Source organism: Thalassophryne amazonica, chromosome 22, assembly GCF_902500255.1.
Source record: "Thalassophryne amazonica chromosome 22, fThaAma1.1, whole genome shotgun sequence".
Lineage (NCBI taxonomy): Eukaryota > Metazoa > Chordata > Actinopteri > Batrachoidiformes > Batrachoididae > Thalassophryne > Thalassophryne amazonica.
In genome coordinates this window covers 21,637,895-21,659,448 of record NC_047124.1, presented here as the reverse complement: position 1 = coordinate 21,659,448, position 21,554 = coordinate 21,637,895, and the positions used below count along the sequence as shown (strand labels likewise).

The 21,554-nt window shown below is 41.9% G+C and overlaps 1 protein-coding gene across 6 annotated transcripts in view; it reads left to right on the top strand.

Moving 5' to 3' along the window:
• The window catches only part of dock4b (dedicator of cytokinesis 4b), a 198,848-nt gene that overhangs the window by 125,568 nt on the left and 51,726 nt on the right, over positions 1-21,554 (top strand). For all 6 annotated transcript variants that reach the window (XM_034163849.1, XM_034163846.1, XM_034163848.1 and 3 more), the window contains exons 22-31: positions 2,131-2,301; positions 5,669-5,861; positions 6,304-6,440; positions 10,874-11,008; positions 11,356-11,454; positions 13,207-13,301; positions 15,080-15,155; positions 15,691-15,791; positions 15,871-15,929; positions 19,274-19,422. In XM_034163849.1, the coding sequence (XP_034019740.1) occupies positions 2,131-2,301; positions 5,669-5,861; positions 6,304-6,440; positions 10,874-11,008; positions 11,356-11,454; positions 13,207-13,301; positions 15,080-15,155; positions 15,691-15,791; positions 15,871-15,929; positions 19,274-19,422 (1,215 nt within the window). The remainder of the gene's footprint in view (positions 1-2,130; positions 2,302-5,668; positions 5,862-6,303; positions 6,441-10,873; positions 11,009-11,355; positions 11,455-13,206; positions 13,302-15,079; positions 15,156-15,690; positions 15,792-15,870; positions 15,930-19,273; positions 19,423-21,554) is intronic.

The following is a 21,554-nucleotide window of genomic DNA, read 5'->3' as shown; positions in this document are numbered from 1 at the left end:
TAATCAGCAGGAATGCAGTGCCTCTGGTGTTTGGGAGTCCACATCACATTATTCTAATGACTCGTGCTGATGCACCATCAGGAAAGCACAAAGCGGCCATCGTATTTTGTTTTCCTCATTTATCTTCTTCGCGAAATGCATTCTGGGCCAAACGCTAATGTTACTCTGCCGTGCCATAAATAATGAATTAGTGATTCACCAGAAATGTTTTTGCAGAGCTTCTTCGTAATCAGCCGTTGACAGAAGTTCCTTTTTCTCTGTATGTTTAACAAAAATAGGAATGCCACCTCGTTTGTTTTTCACAAATTTGTACGTATCGTACGGCGCAGTGGGCAGCGAAGGGCAATAAAGGGCCAAGACAGTACTGCATTTTCTTGCTCCTGATCACCTCAGCAGGTGGTTTGGCAGATGATCTGGACTTTAAGTTGAGGGGAGGAGCTCTTCAGTAAAACCTGCTGAGGTGACTGGTTGCAGTGAAAACCTGTTGCCCACCCCCCGGTACAGGCCATGCACCTCTTTTTGTCTTTGTAATTCCGGGTTGTTATGGGGCTATTCCCCAGAGCGCCATTCCTTCCCGTTTAATCCCGAATAGCAAATCAGTAACCTCTTGATCCATCTTTGTCAATCAAAATAGCTAATCAGCCAATCACATGGAAGAAGATATCCAGGAAGCGGCAGATGAGTGGATAAAAATACCTTGTTGATGTCGGAGGTCAGAGGAGAAGGGGCAGACTGGTTGAATAGGCTACTGCATGATGCCATCATTAGTGCAGCAGATAAGAGAATATTTAGAGTGCAATCCTGCAAATGGTGATACAAGCATCAAATTTGGCAGAAATAGTCCTCAGACAATCCTCTTTTAAAAAAACGATTGGCCACTTGAATTTTCAGTTGGCGTTCAGGTAGAGGTCAATTGAAGAATTACACAGGAGTCAAACTTAAAAGATGCTCCAATTATATTGAAACCTATGCCACATTATTTGCCTGATCATAAAGTTTCCAAAAAGGTATGGTTTGGACTATCTGTAACTGAATTCTATGGAGTTATGGGATAAAAACAGCAAGAATGGTGACAAAGGTCAGTGTCGGTTTGTACGGGGATCAAAAGTTAAAGTTGCTCCAATTTTGGTAAAAAGTGATGCAAATTACTAGTTGAGTTAACACAGTTTTTAAAATGAATACTTTGGACCATGTATCATCCTTACTTATCATGTTACAGGGTAACATATGTCACATGTCATAGAATCCAATAGACGTAGACCTTGTTTGACCTTTAATTTGGAGACCAAGCATTCAACACTGTCAACACTATTCCATTTATTGATCCTAATTAGCTCAACCAATAATTTGCATCACTTTTTACCAAAATTGGAGCAGCTTTAACTTTTGACCCCTGTACAAAATGAAACAGCTTTGTCACCGTTCTTGCTGTTTTTATCCTGTAACTCCATAGAATTCAGTCACAGATAGTCCAAACTATACCTTTTTGGAATCTTTATGATCAGGCAAATAATGTGGAATATTTTTCAATATGATTGGAGCATCTTTTAATTTTGACCTCTGTGTAATTCTTCAATTGATCCCTACCTGACCACCGATTAAAAAGTCAAGTGGCCAATCGTTTTTTTCAAAAGAGGAGTGTCTAAGGAGTATTTCTGCCGAATTTGATACTTTTATCACCATTTGCAGGATTGTTTCAGTTATCTGCTGCACTTCATGTCAGTATAGAGCAACATTTTTGAGGACTGTTTCCAACACATCGTTGAATCTATGCCACAAAAAATGAAAGCAGTTCTGAAAGTAAAAAGCAGTCCAAGCCAATACTAGCAAGGTGTACCTAATAAAGTGGCCAGTGAGTGTATGGATGATTTCTACAGTTCAAGGAATTGTCAGCCTATTAAAAATGCATGTCAGCTTGGATGTCCACAGATTCACATAGAATTCTGTCCATAAATAATTTCATTGTCTTCCAGGCGCAGCACCTTTTTGCTTCTAATAAATGGAGCCAGATATTCTCACGCTATGACTGAAACGACATGATCGCGTCTCACATTCTTCTGTGGTCTGACCTGCCGGACATGTTCATCACAAAAGACATTCTAAATGCTAATTATTCTTTCTGTCTTGCAGGCAAGCGAGTACATCTTCAAGTACATTATCCAGTCTCGCCGGCTCTTCTCCTTCGCCACAGGAGGCCAGAACGAGGAGGAGTTCAGAGTGTGCATCCACGAGCTCTTTATGTCTATTCGCTTCTTCCTCTCCCAGGAAAACAAAGGCACCAGTCCCATGGCGCAAACGCAGGTTGGCGTGAGCTCCATCACAGATTGTGCATCTGTCTGTATGTCTGTGTGTGTGTGTGTGTCTGCAAGCGTGCCTGCACACACAGGTGTTTATTTATCTGTGTCTGTTGGTACGTGCATGGCAGAGTATGTTTTTCCTGCACAGAACTTCCGTTGATGCAGTTGTGGTAGGTGAGAAATTAGCTGTAATTGAGTTTCACGCTGCCACGGGGGCCGCATTCCCATTAGGAATTTGTGCCGCAGCCGTTTCCTGCCAACAAGGCAGCTGTCTTCACTGATATCTAATAAAACAAAGCAAACCAGCTGAAGACACCCATGATGATCTGAATTACACAGCACCAACAGCTCGTTGTGTGTGTGTGTGTGTGTGTGTAGCCTGTACATGTGTCTTTTGTCTTGTTTCTTGCCCGTGTGGCTGTTTTTACGCCCCTGCTCAATAAGTTTGGGGGGCATTATGTTTTCACTCCGTCTGTCCATTCTGGTGTCTGTCTGTAAACTTTTCATTGATGCACAATAAATAAACACCTCATTAGAAAATATTTCTTGGTGGTGTATTGGGGATTGCTGGAGGAAGGTTCTTTTTGAAAATGGTCATTGTCGGTTATCCAATATGGCTGCTGTGGACGGCACTTTGATTTCTGCGCAAGAACTAAAAAATGGCTTGTCTGATTGAAGCCATTTTTTTGTTGGTGAATTGGTGGACGCTAGAGGAAGGTAGCTTTCAAAAATAGGGTTTGTCTCTCCATCCAATATGGTCGAAAGGGGTGCAAACTTGGTTTTCTTTTCTGTGCAATAACTACCGAGCACCTCATCTATTTGAAACCTGTGGTGGTGTTGTATTGGGGAGACTGAAGTCAAGATCATTTTGAAAATGGCAGCCGTTTGCTATCCAGTGTGGCCAATGCACACACCATCTTGATTTTCATTTCTGCGCAATAAGTAAAGAAGAATGCGTCTGAAAACATTTCTTGATGGTGGATTGGGAGAGGCTAGAGGAGGGTTGCTACTGGAAATGGCCGTCGTACATTTTTTTTAAAACGCCAGTACAGACCCCACCTTGGTTTTCATTTCCATGCAATAATTGAAGAACAAGTCATGTGATTGAAGTAATTTCTTGGTGGTGAATTGGAGGAAATGACACGAAGGTTCCTATTGGAAATGGCCATCGTATATTTTTTTAAAAAGCCAGTACAGACTCCACCTCGATTTTCATTTCCATGCAATAATTGAAGAACAACTCATGTGATTGAAATAATTTCTTGGTGGTGAATTGGGGGAGGCTACAGGAAGGTTCCTATTGGAAATGGCTGCCGTACATTTTTTAAAAACGCCAGTACAGACCCCACCTTTCTTTTCATTTCCACACAATAATTGAAGAACAAGTCATGTGAGTGAAATAAATTCTTGGTAATGAGAGGCTACAGGAAGGTTCCTTTCCAAAATGAAGGTTGTCCGTCATCCAATATGGCCTCCACAGGTACCAGTTTGATTTTTATTAACCTGCATTAACTAAAGAATGCCTTGTCTGATTGAAATCGTTTGACAGGGGGCAAAACGGCGCATGCCAGTTATGTCGCACCAGTGTTTTGCTATTATATACCATCTTTAAAGGACCAGTCTTTCACTGTCTAAATAATTTAGCCTTCATTATCACCTCTACTATAAAACCATACACCAACTTAACATACCAAGACCCACATATCCCACGCTTTTTTTTTTTTGCCTCATTTCTTCATCATTTGCGCTTCAGTCCATTAGACGTCATGTACTCCTTTAATCCAATCAACCCCATGGTGCTCTCAGCAGTCAGTCCAGTCACAACCTCTTTGATATACTCAGTGTGAGAGTGTGTGTGCACGCCTTTAGTCCCATAAGCGAGCTAGTAATTTCGTTCCTTTATTGCCTTGGAGTCTGGGTCACCCATGAGAACCTTGAGCATATGTTTAATTCTTGCACAGGGCCAAATTAAAGTTCAGTGGTTCTCAAGTTAATAGCAAAGTTGTAACGCTGTGAGTTAATAGCCGATTACTTTTGTTTTAAAAATATTGTAGCCATTGTGTAATCTTTAAGGTCCATGGTCATTCAAGTATCTGTTATTAGCTTGTGTAGCAGGTCCCACCTCACGCCATTTGAAAAACGCTGCCGACTTCTGATCTGACTAATCTCTGTTCTCAACACTACAACACCTGTTGGAGGATGCCAGTCAGAAACACAATAATCCCGGGTTAATCCGTGGCGTGCGAACGCATCGTCTGCAAAGACACACACTCAGACCTGCTTAATTAAAGGTTGTTCATCGCAGGCTCAAGATAACCTGTAATCAAGGAACAACCAAGCGATGTCTTGGTGAAACGTTAGCAGAATGCAGGTCGGGGGAATTGAAACAGCTCAGAAACTGGTCTTTTTCAGATATTTCATCTCCATAAAATTGTTCTGCGGAGCCAAACACTTTGGGTATCCAGACATTTTCCAAAGTTGATTTTGAATTTTGTCTGCTTATATATTATGGGGGGAAGATCTAAATGTATTATCATTAAAACAAAAGTATCAGTACTTTGCTTTATATCAAAACTCTGCAGTCGTGCGTGTTGACGAAGTTCAGTTTGAAGATACTCTCAATATTTTACTTCTTCAAATGTTTTGTGTTGAAACAGCTGGAAAAACTTCTTCTGCTCAGGTTTTATTCATCATCACTAAGATAGTGGATGTGTCACAGTGGACAGTGGAAAGAAAATGTTAAGAGAGTGGGTTAGTATTTAGAACCAATGAAATAGAGGTGGTATTGAAATTCCTGCCACTTTATTCAGATTCCTCTTTTGTCATAATGTTGCTTAACATCTTGTTCTTATCTGTCAAATTCTCTCTCTGGTTTCAGCAATCTTCATTCTTTTCATTACAGAGAGAATTTGACAGAATTTCAGAGGAACAAAGAACAGCAGGCAGCTACAAACAGTGATGGACAACATTTCAAGAGTTTCTTGATTACAAGAAGCTCCAACTGACAATAATAATGTCAGGATTTCAGTTGTGCAGGTCGTATGCCGTGAGGCATTTTCACAGAGAGTAAAACATACAGGCAAAATAAACCGTGTCTAATATATGAAAAGTGACTTTAACAGTCTTCAGCATTGAAAAGGATGCAACAAATATATAGTTTGTCCTGCTAATAAGATAAAAAGTCATTAGTTTTTAATTATGCAACTTCTGTGCATATGCATATCCTAAAATGATGTCCACAGATTAATTTGAACATTTGTAGCTGCGGCTGCAAATTAAAGCATTTCTGTCTGCTGGCACTCATTTTAACAGTGATGTTTTCATTTTGTTCAGCATCTCTCTATGACTGAATGTTGACCCAATCTGTCCAGGCGGTGTTCCTGCGAACATTCCCAGCTATTTACAGTGAGCTGTTAAAGATCTTCACTGTGCGGGAGGTGGCCGGCTTTGTCAAGGAGACGCTGGGCTGCCTGCCCACCACTGTCCATCCTGACTGCCCCCTGCAGGCCGTTAAGCTGCAGTCCATCGTCAAGACAGTGGAAAGCCAGCTTTACATCAACCCAGGTAAAGAAATATGCTTTTTTTTTTATTTCATTCCACACGCTTGCCTTGCAATTGGATTTGCACTTAGTTGATTACTTCTTAACGCACCATTTGAGTGTGCATTTGTTCTGAGTTCCAACAGTGCGCCTAATCCCTTGTCATGAAATTATTCTTGATAATGCTACACAATAAACTGAAGCAAATTGTGCCAGTGCTTTCTTTTCAGCATGCTCCTGCAGGCCGCACAGTAGTTCTTCATGCAAATTGATGCTTTTAAGTGCATTTAAATGTACTTGAGACACATTTTCTTCTCATGCAGCTAAAACAAAAACAGCATGAATGTGGCTGCAGAAAGTGAACGTTTTCACTGCTCCTGTTTTCCCTCTTGATGTTCTATGCACGATTGCTTCTTTAACGACCTGCGGTTTGGAACTTGACACGTGGTTGCATGTGATTGTTGCAGAGTCGCGATGCATCCTGCTGCCGGTGGTGCTGCGTGTCCTCCAGGTGCACATGCAGGAGCAGAAAGACCTGGTGATGTGCGCTCGCATCCTCACCAGCATGCTGTCGCTCATCAAGAAGGAGGAGAATGGCGCCGCAGTGAGTAAAAATAAATCAATAAACTCCACTGCAGCTTCTGTGCCTGTGGGAATAAGAGGTCACAGGTCCAGCAGAGTAACACTGTGTGTATTTAGTGTTCTGGGCTCTCTTAGAGTTATGCACTCCAGTGACATCAGGCAATTTCTCCACCAAGGCGCTTTTGTGATCACGAGCATTTGTTTATAGATTTGCTCAGACTTGAGGCCAAATTCATACAGCGAAACAGAATCAGTTTAGTCGACTGTCTTCCACTTCTGTCTGTCTGCGTGTGTATGCTAGTTCAGGAACTGGTGACAAATATTTGCAAAATGTAAGTTTATATTGCCATCAGTAGAAGAAACATAGGCGTTACTATGGTAACGGTCAAAAACAGCAAATTTTCCTTCGAATTAGATCAGTCACAACTTATTTCTAAAGATGAAAATTTTCCAGATATTCCCAGATATTCAATTTTCCTGCAGAACAGATATAAATGTTTGGAATTTTTCAGCACACAGATATGCGGCCATTTTTGTAGTTTTGTTTGCCTCATTTGTCTGACAGGAAATTCAGCCAGTGTGATGGGAAATTGAGTCGGGACTGTACTGTTCGGTATGCTTCTGCAGAATAAAAGTCTTCTCAACTCGATATCAGGGTGTTTATGTTCCGTGGTGGAGTTTTGGGTATGAATGTGTCTCGTGTTAGCTACGATAACCCTGTCGTTCCTGAATTCAACACCATGACGTTTTGAGAACATTGTTTGAAACAACATTAACAAACGTTGCGGTATCCACTCCTACAACCATTTTTATTATTCCTGATGTACAACAGCAAACTGATAACGTTACTGTGGACATTATCATCGCTTAGTTAAGCATGACATTAGCACCGTCTTTTTCCTGTTACATTAATGGTGCTGAGCAAACCTTATGGTACATTACCGCCTCCAAATGGACAGGAGTGTGTAGTGTCTGACTTCCATGATATTGTTGCATACAGATGTTATTTGAAGAAAACAAAGCATTTCTATCAAAATATACTTAAAGTACAAAAAGTATATGTGCTCATTATGTAGAATGGCCTATTTCACAATAATATAGGTTACATTATTGAAATATGTTTGTGGTTATTGTACTTTATATGATGTTATGGAATCGTTTCCCTGCAGTGTGTTCAGTGACACCGTGCAGTTTAAATCCTTTTCTAATAAATGTAAAAAACAACAACAATGTAGTAATATTTCATATTTATCACTTTTGGTTTCATTTCTAAATTTGACTTTTTAAATTTTTATATAAATTCTCCTCCCCCCAAAGCCCCCCTTTTGTGTTTGCAAACCAGCATGTTGCAGTTGTACCTCCGTTCCAATCTGCTCAATCAGAAACACCAGTTTTGACCTTTGACCTTGGTGAAATGGCCTCATGCTGTATCCTGGGAACCACAGATTTTTAGAACTGAAATACTCCGGGACCCCAATTTTGGTGCAGTGGTTAGTGCACTGTTAATCTGAATTCTGTGGATTCTGGTTTTGTTTTCTTGTTTTAGTCTTATTTATTTGCAACAAGTGACAGTTGATTGGAAACAGACATATGCAACAAAGTTCACCCAGACTGGGTATCGAACCCAGGCCTGCTGCAAATTGTATCCTGATTAAGCTATAATGCGTGTGGAAACTTAAGTGCTTCACCCTTATTTTTGAAGACGTGCAAACAAATTGCTTGCGTAAAAACTGGAAAATATCTAAAAGAAGTGAGAGCAGCAGCAGTTAGCCTTAGTGCTGTTTTCTTGGCAGTGCATCGCTGTAGCAGATTGCTTTATGTGTCAGTGGACAATTAGCCTTGGTAACGGGGACATTGGCAGCCGTGAATTCCAGTACTCAGGCCCATCAATTCAGCAGTGGGTGTTGTTGAAGTGGCCACCACTCTGAGCTGCGTGTGGGAGCCTCGTTTGCCCGTTTCGCACCGTCGCTGCCAGAGGGTCAGCGAGTGGTAAATACACACCGCAGAACACGCAAAAGAAATGCACACCCACAGACTGGCCACTCATCCAAGGGGAGGTGACAGCAGTGCCAGTCTGCAGCTCCTTCTCATTATCGCTCTGCCCAAGACCTGTCTGTCACGTCGGGTTGGGGGTACAGACGCCCCCCCACCCGCCCACCCACACACACATAGAAGCTTTTTTAAAATTCCTCCATTGCTGTGAATATTTACTTTCAAATGATTGCTCATCACAGATTCCCTGGTTCACAGCTCATTAAAAGTGTCAGCTGTCAGTCATCAATCAAGATCATGTTGTTAGATAAACAGAAGTGGAATAGAAAATCATGCATGAGGTTTCTTAATAAATCCGTCATTTTAGTAGATCCAACACCTTTGGGATCACCCCTGAAAGGTGTTTTTTTTTTTTTTTTTGGTGCTTATGAGTGGCCTTGAAAAGTCTACGGGCAGGGCCCAATGCTGATTGGTCAAACTCACACAGGAGGAGAAGATAACAAGCAGCAGGTGTAAAAGTGAGCAGAAGAAATGAAACAGAAAGGATAGCAGAGGTGCTAGAAAGAGCAATGAGACGGTACACGCGTTGTTAGTTTTCTTCTCATCACACAAGGTCCAGCGAGGATTCGAGTCCTCGAGGATGAATGACAAAATCCACGTCATGTCAGCACCCCTCAGAATTAAGCACACCATGAAATGGTGCTGAGACCAAGTATGAGCCTTACTGGCTAGTAGGAAGCCAAATAAAAACGCCTATGCTAGTCCTGCTTTGCTTTTGCTTTCTAACGTGCCAATATTGGATGCTAGTGATGGCTAACAAGTAAGGCTTTATGTGCGCTTGCATCTAACGTTAATGCTAACAATATAATAATGTTAGCAGTGCTAACATTAAACTAACATTAGTATTGCTAACGTTACCGTCGGCTTAAACGTTAGCATTAAAGCTAATGTTAGCATTAAATTGCATGAGCCTGGTGGGTCTTTGCTGCAGTAGAGACACACCGGGTGAGAAGACCAATTATGGGGCTGTTCCTGCAGACATTTTTGACATTTCCTGTAGTATTTTGCACATGAAGAGGAAAAACCATGTATAAGTTACACCTTTTTTCTCTATTATCATCTCTTTCCTTTGGGATTCCTTCACATTGTTGTAGTTTTTCTTTTTCTGCCATTTGAAGAAAAGCTTAGTGTGAAGGTGTTAAAGTAACGCTGGGTGAGAAACTATGTGAAAACAGACTTCCTGAATATGACTGTTTGTGTAGTAATACCTAGCAGATAATAAATTGCTCAAAGACACTAAGAGCCAAGGCAGATATGTTGAGAAAGGACATCATCAATAAGGATGTGCTCGCCTTGTTTAAGATTGAATTTTCAGGTCCTTGGGTCCTTTAATAAATCCATGTATATGTGTCAGTTTTGGTCTAAATCTGGTATAAAAACCAATTCTGTTGACTCAGTCTCAATGATCTTGGATCATCTTGATGATCTAGTGGTTAAGCACTGGGCTTTAGACCAGAGAATCCTCTGTTCGAAAACCCATCTAGACTGGAAAATCACAGAGGGCCCTTGGGCGAGGTCCTTAATCCCCTAGTTGCTCCCGGTCTGTAGTGGCTGCCTTGTATGGCAGCACCCTCACATTGGTATGAATGTGAGGCATAATTGTAAAGCACTTTGAGCTTCTGATGCAGATGGAAAAGCGCTATATAAATGCAGTCCATTTACCATTTAGTTTACTTTTATTATTGACATTTATCTTCCATGTTGTGTGATAGACTGGTGTTCTGTCCAGGTTGTACCCCCCCCACCCGTCACCCTTCATTGGAGTGAGCAGGTATAGAAAATTAATGAATGACTTTATTATTAGTTTATTTAGTTTTGTGCATTAATTCCTGAGAAAGGCTGATGTAAGTTGTTGTTATTCATATTATTACTAACAGATGCATGATTTAATTCGCATATAATTCGCAGGATGTGCCAAACTAGTAAAGAAACTGTGACTTATACTCAGGAAAATACAGTATATCGAGTTCCTGCAATAGAAATGTGACTGTAACACTCCGGAGAGGTCTGTTTCCAGGTTTCTAAGAATCTGCCTGTAGCTTTAAATTTAAATTAGGTACATCTGGCCACACACCCCTGACCCTTTCGGAAGGGGATATCCCCATGTCTGTCTGGCACCAAGATTTTGCCTGGTTAGTTTCTTAAAAAGAAACAAAAAACTGGCGAGTGTTGACATTTAACTTGAAATCTCAAGCGCATATAACTATAAAAGAAAATTTAATTTACATGTAAATTAGTGTGAGTGTAGGAGAGAAGATGTGTGGTTTGATTTTTGTGGATTTGTATCCAATTATTCTGAGATGTCTGAAAACAATCGCCTTTTTTCTATATTGACAACTACAATGCAAACGTGTGATCTGCGCCTGTGATAAACATGTGAGTGTGTTTTTATTGTGTGTGCAGGAGCCGGTGGTGTCTGAGGAGGTGGAGCTGATCATGGAGAGCCTGCTGGGAGTTTTACTCAGGACCATCCTGGAAATTAGCAACCACCCCCAGCCTGCTGGTCCCACCATGAGACTCCAGTTCCAGGATGTAACGGTACATGCTCTTTATAGCGGTGCACCATAGGTGGCGAGGCGGTGTGTGTGTGTGTGTGTGTGTGTGTGTGTGTGTGTGTGTGTGTGTGTGTGTGTGTGTGTGTGTGTGTGTGTGAGAGAGAAATTGTTTTGGGAGTGAGGAAATGTGCAAGAGTAATTAAGGACTTTAAATAGAGTTTCTCCTGTGGCACCTACACTTGTAATCAAGTTATTAACATTAATGACAATAATTAAGATTTGCTGCCACGCAGCACATGAAGCTGATAAGGAGTTCACCATCTTTGTGTGAGTGCTCCACGCTCCCCCCGTGTCTGTTACGTGTAACACGTCGTGTTGGTGTCTTGGCAGGGAGAGTTTGTGGCGTGTCTGTTGGCCCTCCTGCGACAGATGAGTGACAGACATTACCAGCAGCTGCTGCAGGCCTTCAGCAACAAAGACGACCTGAGGGTGAGACCATCAGTCACTCTGACTCTTATCTCTGTGTCTGTAGTGAGGCTTTGTTCTGTCACTTATGGGCCTGCATGTCTGTTCTGGCTTTATGTACCACATTACCTCAGGCCTGAAAAGTCTGTTCCAATCACTGGTTAAACACCATGCCATGACTGTGACTATTTGACTGTTTCAAGGCCATTGAGAGATACTGTGTGACAGTTTCAGGACCATAGAGAGAGATTGTTTGAATGTTTCAGAACCATGGAGAGATACTGTGTGACTGTTTCAGGACCATAGAGAGAGACTGTTTGAATGTTTCAGGACCATGGAAAGATACTGTGTGACTGTTTCAGGACCATAGAGAGAGACTGTTTGAATGTTTCAGGACCATGGAAAGATACTGTGTGACTGTTTCAGGACCATAGAGAGAGACTGTTTGACTGTTTCAGGACCATGGAGAGAGACTGTGAAGCCCCGGTCACAACCCACTGTGTGTTTTTTTTCGCCGTGCGTTTTCTGCGGATGCCACGGCCACTACATTTTTGTGAAAACGTACGGAGGCAGTAGCAAGAGGAGGGAGGGAGTACGTTCAACGCACGTCTCTAGGAGTGTAACGATAAAGAGAGTTGACAATAAAGCAGTGTGTGTGGGGGGTCGCTTTTCTTTTTTATGAGCGGTACCGGAGCGGCAGGTGTTTTTAGGCGTCGGCGATGCATGAACATGTCCAGCCTGCAGCGGTCAGTTGTACGAGTGTTTACTTGCCTCGAAAAGTTACAGCTAGTTAACAGACTGAAGCTGTGGAGTGCGTGTTGCTGACGTTTGGAAATAAAGTCCAAGTTCAAGTGAGAAGCTGCGTTGTGCATGCAAGTCTGTCGGCCACCAAAGTATGTGGTGAGTGTCGTAATCCGTACTGCCTACGTACGGATTTGGTTAATTCAATAGTAATTGAATGAAAATGTGCTGCTTTGAATCCATACTGAGGCTGTACTCACAGCGTGCGTCATCTGTACTGCTGGTGAATCCGCAGCCTGACCGCAGCGAAAGTTCTGCATGCACTAAAACCTCTACGGCGTGTCTGCGTGTGTCTGCGTGCTCCTAAATTTCGTACTGAGGCAGTACTTACGAAGTACGGATCTCCAAATTTAGCCCATGTTTTTGCAAGTAGACTGCACGCACGTGCAAGTACGGCGGGTTGTGACCACGGCTTGAGTTGAGCGTTTTAACATCATATCTTTAGGAAGAGCAAAGATGGTGCAGGTTTTCTTTTCGACCGATCACGTCAGCAGGTGATTTTACAGATGTTCAGGACTTTAATTTGAGTGGAGGAGCTCATCAGGAAAACCACCCACTGAAGCAAACGATTGCAGTGACAAGCTGCCATCATGGCACATTCTAGTTCTTCAGCACCATGGACAGAGACGGGGGTGAAACCAGGCAATTACTGAGCGCTAACGCTGCTCAACTTAAAGATCATTAGCAGAAGAAAACAGATGTTCTTTCCTCTGCATTTCTTCTGCTTTTGCACTTTATAACGTTGGCAGATCATCACTGCTGTTCCTCGTGTTCAGTTCACATGCACATGAACAGTCATTGAAGGAAAATGCTGCAAAATCAAACCAGCATTGTAAGTAAAAAAAGCATTTGAAGGCAGTTGAGACCAAAACAGAGTCTTGACCTGATATTACGGTGTTATTTCTAATTTATTGGTGTGTAAAATGTGTTTATTATTATTATTATTCTAAGTAAAGTGTTTTCTGTGCTTTCCAGGACTTCCTTCTTCAGATCTTCACAGTGTTCAGGATTCTTATCCGACCAGAAATGTTCAGTAAAGATTGGACGGTCATGCGGTTGGTCACCAACAAGTAAGACCACACGCATGCAGCAGACAAAGAAAGGACAGCAGTGAGAGGACACACAGACACACACACTCACACACACACACACAGTGGAATCTTTCAGATTTCTAGGAAGGGACAGTGTGTAAAACTAAAGCAGAAGTTGTAGCTCTGTGGATCAGGACTCAAGTGTGACGTTAAAGTCTGTAAGTTCTTTAATACAGTTAAAAATTACGCTGGCTTTGATCTGATCTCACTGTTGCCGGCGGTTTTTAACTCACCAGAGTCTTGATGTGATTAAAACAGACAGAGGTTAAAATACGGTCAGCGGCATGAAACATAATTTTGGTATTGAGCCGTGGCTCCGGGTGAGACAGAAAGGTAATAGCTCCTGCAGTTTAAACTAATTTATACTGCAGGGAGACACCAGCTATTAAATGTACTGATGTGGAGGGAGAACCCGGTCTGTATGTTGCACACATCAGATATCAACTTTTAAAAGAACTTTAAATCCAGCAACTAAATAATCTGAAAATCCTATTTCACTCCTATTAATTATTTTTGTGACCCATATTTTTTGTCATTTCACCTGCATCCACATGTAAATTATTAAATTGGCAATTATTATTATTTTTAGTCCTCCATATATCAATTTCATTATACACACACACACACACACACACACACACACACACACACACACACACATATATATATATATATATATATATATATATATTCATTAATTTCAATGAGAGTGGCTGTTTTGTAGCGGCAAGAGACAACGGTCGTTCTGACACCAGATGGGCGGGGCCAAAATAGACCAGAAGTCAATGCGACACATGACTGCCAATCCAAGTGAATAGGGACAATGACAGCTGGATGTTTGCGCAAACAAAATAATCCAAGATGGTGGAAAATGCCCCAAAACAGTTGTATTTCTGTATAAATCTGATATGCTTCTTATACGTATATTTTGTAAAGGTTAGCAACAAATGAACACTTGTAAATAAAAAAAATAGGTTTTTGTAAGCAGATAAAACCTCTGAACATCTTATAGGAATGTTTGAGTGCACGTCCATCAAGCGAAAAAGCCATCTGTGTGTCGCCGTCATTTGTAGCTAATGTGACCGTAGCATAAGTGCTAAAAATCACCATCTGCTGATTTTCTCAAAAGCATTTCAATGAATTTGTTTTGATATTTGGTGCAGGCATTGTTTGGGTCACCCTGTCATGGGAAGTCCTCCAGCCCCACCAACAACACCACATGTCAGGGCCCCAAAAATAAATTTTTTCTCACTTTTGTCTGTTTACTACTGAGAAACCTCTCTAATTTGGCAAAAATATTCCTTGGGAGGCTGCTGACAGACCCTCCCTCCCCATTTCCCCCTAAAAAGTCATTGTCCTTGAATGGTTCTAAGGGCTCCTTGAAGGGCCAAAAATGACCTTTTGCACACTTTGCAATTTCTGGCTGGAAAAAAAAAACTGCTTAGTATGTTTTTTTTTTTTTTCTGTGAGTGCTTCTGCATGAAGGTTCCTTGAATCAGTTTCTATCAACAGAAAGATTTTCATTGACCTTGAATCATTAATTTCACTTTTGTCACATTTTGTCAGAATGACTATTTCTTTGCGCAAAGGACTTCATGGTTTCTTGACACTGTTTTTTATATTTTTTTCTCTTTTTTTTTTTATTTGCTCACTCAAATGTTTGAATCTACAAATAAGTCATCTGAAACATGCATGGGGATGAGGGCTTTTTTTTAATGTTAATTGCCTGCACCTGCTGCTCTGTTTTTTTCTTGCAGCGTCATCATCACGACTGTCCTCTATCTATCGGACGCTCTGAGGAAAAACTTCCTCAACGACAAGTTTGACTACAAGGTAGGCAAGTTTGCACAATGGAGTTCACGGTCACAAAATCCTTGGAGCTGAAGATGATAAATAACACAATAGATGGAAAGAGGATAGCACGGTGACTTAGCGGTTAGCACTGTTGCCTCACACAGTGAGAAGGATATGGGATCAATTCCCACCAGTGGCCTTTTTATGTGGAGTTTGCATGTTTTCCCCGTGTTTGCGTGGGTTCCCTCCTCTCACATCCAAAGACATGCAGGTTAGATGGACTGGAAACTTTAAATTGTCTGTAGGTGTGTGTGCGGGTGTGACTACCCCGCCTCACGCACTACTGCTGTGATAGGCTCCAGGCCTGTGTATGTGCGACAGATGGAAAGAGAATTAAAATTTTTGTATTGGAGTATAAATAACAAGTGTTCTGTATGTGCAGCTTTGACAAACGACTGACTCCGATGCCAGGAATGCATGAATAACTTTGTCTGTTTTCTCCCTGAATTGTGGGAAATTTTAGCCGGACCAGGTTTTGGCTCAACCACATTAATATGCTTTCTGTCATTTTCAGGTGTGGGACTCGTACTTCTACCTGTCTGTGATATTTATCAACCAGCCGTGTCTTCAGCTGGAGTCATTCTCTCCGTCCAAGAGGAAGAAGATATTGGAGAAGTTTGTTCCCATACACATTTCCTGTTGCCTGTGCGAAATTTGCCTGTCAAGAGCCGAGTTGTTTTATTTTATTCTGCAGGTATGGAGATATGAGGGTGATGATGGGATGTGAGATCTTCAGCATGTGGCAGAATTTAGGTAAAATAAGCCTCTTTTTTTTTTAAATCTTAGCTTCTAATGGCATTTATTTGGAGTTACAGGATGATGTTTCAAATGCAAGAAAATCTATACCATCATTCTTGAAGATCTACATCTGTGTGTCTCATTTGTTAGTTAGTCTGTTTGACAGAAAACTTTTCAGGACCTGAAGGGTATCATTTTTTAAAAAGCACATTATAAATTCAGTTGCTCATAATGGAGGCACACAACTCTTGCTAATGTTAGCCTGTTGGCGTCACGTTATAGGACACCTATTAGCCTTGCATTATGTGATGGTATGAAAGTTTTCATGCTAACATTAGACCGATTGGCATCACGTTATGCATTGCCGTTAGCATCGGTTGGTGTGATGCTAGCACTCTTTCATATCAATGTTAGCCCTTTGGCAGTGCGTTATGTGATGTAAGTGTTGTGTGGGCCGCTGAAGAGGAGGTACTGCTGGCCCACCACCACCAGATGGCGCCCTGCCTGATGTGCGGGCTTCAGGCACGAGAGGGCGCTGCCGCCCCACAAGAGCGGCCGGGGTGACGGCTGTCACTCAGCGGCTATGACAGCTGTCACCAATCATCTGCTCCTCACCCCTAATAAAAGCAGGACGACACCTCCACCACGTTGCCGAGATATCGTTCTACCAAGGAGGTAACGTTCTCAGCCTGAGTGTTATCACTACTAACGTTGTTTCAGTGAATATGTTGTTGCAGCTGTTTTCCTGAGGAATCGGCGTATGCCGCGACTGCTTCGCTCTGCATCCCGCCAGTTAAGTGATTGACAGTAGCTACACGAGTGTGGATTATAGGTGGAGGTAGAATAACCACCATACTTGTTACGGGGTGTACACACACCCACACCTGACTGTTTTTGCTCTTCGCCAGCAGTACCAGATCCGACACGCGGAGACGGTGGCCACCTGGGGACTCGGAACTTGGCGGCTCCAGTATTCTCCTGGTTCGGTGGCGGAGGAAATTGTGTGGTTCCGGTTCTTCTCCAGACGGACGTCTCCTATCGTCGAGCCTGCGCACACGACACCTTGATTGATTGATTCTGTATTCGTTCTATAATCTGCTGTGTGTAGTTGTGGCATTCACAACAGTAAAGTGTTCATATTTGACTTCTTCTATTGTCCGTTCATTTGCGGCCCCTGTTGTGGGTCCGTGTCACTACACTTTCACAACAGTAAGTCAGTTTTGTAGCCATATGAATGATTAAATTCATCGCGAATCACCGCTTTAATATCCTCTCCTCGCTCAGGTCCTCAGCCACCACATTAAAAAAAAAATCTGGTTCATCAAAATGGAGGCACTCAACTAATGCGAATGTTAGCCTGTTAGCATCACTTTATGTGACACCTTTTAGCATAGCGTTAGCTGATGGTAGGGAGTTTTCCTGCTAACATTAGCCCGTTAACATTGTGCTATGTAATACTAGCAAGCTTTGACGTTCAAGCTAGGCCACTGGCATCACTTGATGTGATGCCGTTACCGTCATGTGATGTCCGCGCGTTTTCAAACCACATGAACAGTTAAATTCATCGTGAATCACCGCTTTAACGTTCTGTCCTCACTCAGCACATTCTAAATGTGGTTGCTCACAGTGGAGACACTTAACTCTAACGTTAGGTGCGGTGCCAGCGCCATGACATTGCACCTTAAGCTAACTAATTGACTTGAGAGATATATATATATATATATATATATATATATATATAATCTAGCTGCAGTTCATATTTGGTAAATCTGTCAATGTTTACTTACTTGACTAAAGTTACAATCTTTATATTATGTGTTATCTAATTGACTTGAGATATATATATAAACGCAACACTTTTGGTTTTGCTCCCATTTTGTATGAGATGAACTCAAAGATCTAAAACTTTTTCCACATACACAATATCACCATTTCCCTCAAATATTGTTCACAAACCAGTCTAAATCTGTGATAGTGAGCACTTCTCCTTTGCTGAGATAATCCATCCCACCTCACAGGTGTGCCATACCAAGATGCTGATTAGACACCATGATTAGTGCACATGTGTGCCTTAGACTGCCCACAATAAAAGGCCACTCTGAAAGGTGCAGTTTTATCACACAGCACAATGCCACAGATGTCGCAAGATTTGAGGGAGCGTGCAGTTGGCATGCTGACAGCAGGAATGTCAACCAGAGCTGTTGCTCGTGTATTGAATGTTCATTTCTCTACCATAAGCCGTCTCCAAAGGCGTTTCAGAGAATTTGGCAGTACATCCAACCAGCCTCACAACCGCAGACCACGTGTAACCACACCAGCCCAGGACCTCCACATCCAGCATGTTCACCTCCAAGATCGTCTGAGACCAGCCACTCGGACAGCTGCTGAAACAATCGGTTTGCATAACCAAAGAATTTCTGCACAAACTGTCAGAAACCGTCTCAGGGAAGCTCATCTGCATGCCCGTCGTCCTCATCTGGGTCTCGACCTGACTCCAGTTCGTCATCATAACCGACTTGAGTGGGAAAATACTCACATTCGCTGGTGTTTGGCACGTTGGAGAGGTGTTCTCTTCACGGATGATGCGAAGGAGATGTGTTGCACTGCATGAGGCAAATGGTGGTCACACCAGATACTGACTGATATCCCCCCCCAATAAAACAAAATTGCACCTTTCAGAGTGGCCTTTTATTGTGGACAGTCTAAGGCACACCTGTGCACTAATCATGGTGTCTAATCAGCATCTTGGTATGGCACACCTGTGAGGTGGGATGGATTATCTCAGCAAAGGAGAAGTGCTCACTATCACAGATTTCGACTGGTTTGTGAACAATATTTGAGGGAAATGGTGATATTGTGTATGTGGAAAAAGTTTTAGCTCTTTGAGTTCATCTCATACAAAATGGGAGCAAAACCAAAAGTGTTGCGTTTATATTTTTGTTGAGTATATATATATATATATATATATATATATATATATATATAAAATTTAAAAGGACATTGGAGCATGTTTCTCAGTATTTTTCCAGTAATTGCTCAAAGGAAAGATGGATGATTAAACAGATTATAGCCAAATTTATTGCAGGTCATCATAATAAAGTGTATTTAACTTATACTATTATGCTACCTTTATTTGCATAAATTTATTAAAACATATATATTTTAAGTATTGTTAATTAGGGATATTCTGCTCGATTAGAGTGGTTTAAAACTTTAATTGAATTTTGTATCACATGTTGTCGTGGTTGAAGCCATTTAAAGAGAGGAAGGGCTGTTTTTATTGTTGCTTCCACAGCTGTACAGTGTGCTGTGGGGTTAAGTAAGAACATAACCCCAAAGTTGACCTCTCTGTCCTCCAGGAGAACATAAGCTGAATTTCATCCCAGCAATGATCGGCCCATTCCTGGAGGTGACGCTGGTGCCGCAGCCTGATCTGAGAAATGTCATGATCCCCATCTTCCACGACATGATGGATTGGGAGCAGAGACGCAGTGGAAATTTCAAGCAGGTACACGGCGGGTGATTGCGTGGCACGGTGATCGCAAAAAATTTTATGCACTCATTAATGTTTAACAGCGAGGTGAGCAGAATAAAGTGGTGCATGCATGGCCATCTTTGGCTGATGGAGCATTAAATGATTACTATAATATGATTATATTCATTAAATCTTTGGTGTGACTAATGACACTGATATCATACATACTTATTTTCAAGTTCTAAATGGCCTTTTGTGCGCTTTTTTTGACTTATTTCATTAATACAGTTTGGCAGCACATTTGTGGAACCTGTGCACCAAACCCATATAACACCTCACCTGGAATATAAACAATGAAAATCCACCCATCTGTCATTGTGTGCGTCCTTCTCTTTACTTTATTCCACATCCCAGGAGCCAATAGTCAAAAGGCCTTAATTTTTTATTTAAAGTTTGTTTGCTACTTTCTGTAGAATCTTATGGAGCACTTTGTTAGAAACAATAAAATACATCTGCTTGTTGCTTTCCAGAATTTCAGTGACTTCCTGGACACAGCAATCCCAATCTGTATGAGGTGAAATGTGGAAGATGCTGAGACATTTTCTTATCTCGGCAGTGACTTTCATGTATGTGGGTCAGCAGCCTTTGAGATCAATGCCTGGGAAGAGCTTGTAGAGTCATGAGATCGCTGGACCTTCTTGCTTTATAGGAGCAAGAAGTTCCAAATCTTTCCGGTCCTGGTGCTTCCTGTTTTATGGCCCGGTTACACAGCACACAGCGTTAGCTGAATGAAGGAAAAAAGTCCTAAAGTCACAAATTGTCGAGAAAAAGTGGACGAATGAGCCTGGACTTCTCCCATCACCAAAAAGCCTGCGAGTGCAGAGCGCATAAAAGACCAAAACAAAACCGAAACTAACAAAAGAAAAAAATTAAGCGAACGCCGACCTTGATGCTTTAAACAAAATCAAATTGAAGCTCCAGCATGTGATCATTTCTGCAGCGAGTCTGTGCTCTCCACAGCCACCTGCAGCTGTGTTGTCTTGACAACATCTGCGTGCGCACTCACGTTGCAGCCAGAGACGTTGAGAGGCTGGAGAGAGAGAAAGAGAGAGAGAGAAGCTGGAGGTTGGACGAAGTTGGACGACAATCAAACGGAACGCCAGGAACTACACAAATGACAAGGAACCGTCAAGACTAAAAGCAAAACAGAATATGGATGAATTGAGGTTGTCGTCTGGATTCATTCACATTTTTCAGCAGTTTGAAAATTCTGACAAAGCGCCAGCTACAGAAACGAAGCTGGACGATAGTTAAACGACGTCTCTGAAAGTCAACATAAGTCCAGATTTCTTGTTTCGTTTTGGCTTTGGTGTCCTTCGTTAGTGCCGTGTGACCGGGGCTTTAGTGTGTGATTGTGAGACTTGGAAGCTAACCAGTGATCTAAGGCGATGACTGGATGTCTTTGGTACTAAGTCTCTTTGGAGGATCCTTGAGTACCAGTGGAATGACTTGGTGTGAAAGGAGTGGTTTCTTACAGAGACGACGATGAGCTTCAACATTTTGTCTGTGGTCTGAGTGTTGAGGACCCCAGCGACTGGTGAAAGTTAAGGGGTGTGGTAGATAGATGCTTACTTTCAGGAAGTGAGGGTGGACCAGTTGTCTATCTGGGTGGTTGCCATCCTGGACTCAAGGCAGTTCCATGATGTGGTGAAACCAGTGGATGCTCCCACATTTGACTTGGTGAGTCAGATCTCATTAACCACTGAAGCTAGAAGGCAGATTTTGGGCGTGAATGAGTTGAAGACCCAAAGTTTCTATTTGATCCAATTGAATATCTTTTTTTTTTTTTTTTTTGCCTATAAATGACATGACGCCTGTTTTGATTAATACCGCCATTGTCAATGTCCCTTATTGAACCTCAGTAACCGCGGAAGCTTGGGAACAGTTTTTTGGTGTAAATTACTCAGAGACCCAAAATTCCTGCTTTGATGTTTGATATTTCAGCAACAAATCAACAAAATTGAATTTTAAAGATCACTCGTTACTGTCTTTCATCTGATGCTCATCTGGAAGTCTGCTTAGGGGCGTGGCTTGTAACTTCTCTGAGGGTACACTGTAGGAGGAAATTTACTCATCACATTTTCTCTGCTAACCATGTAATTTTC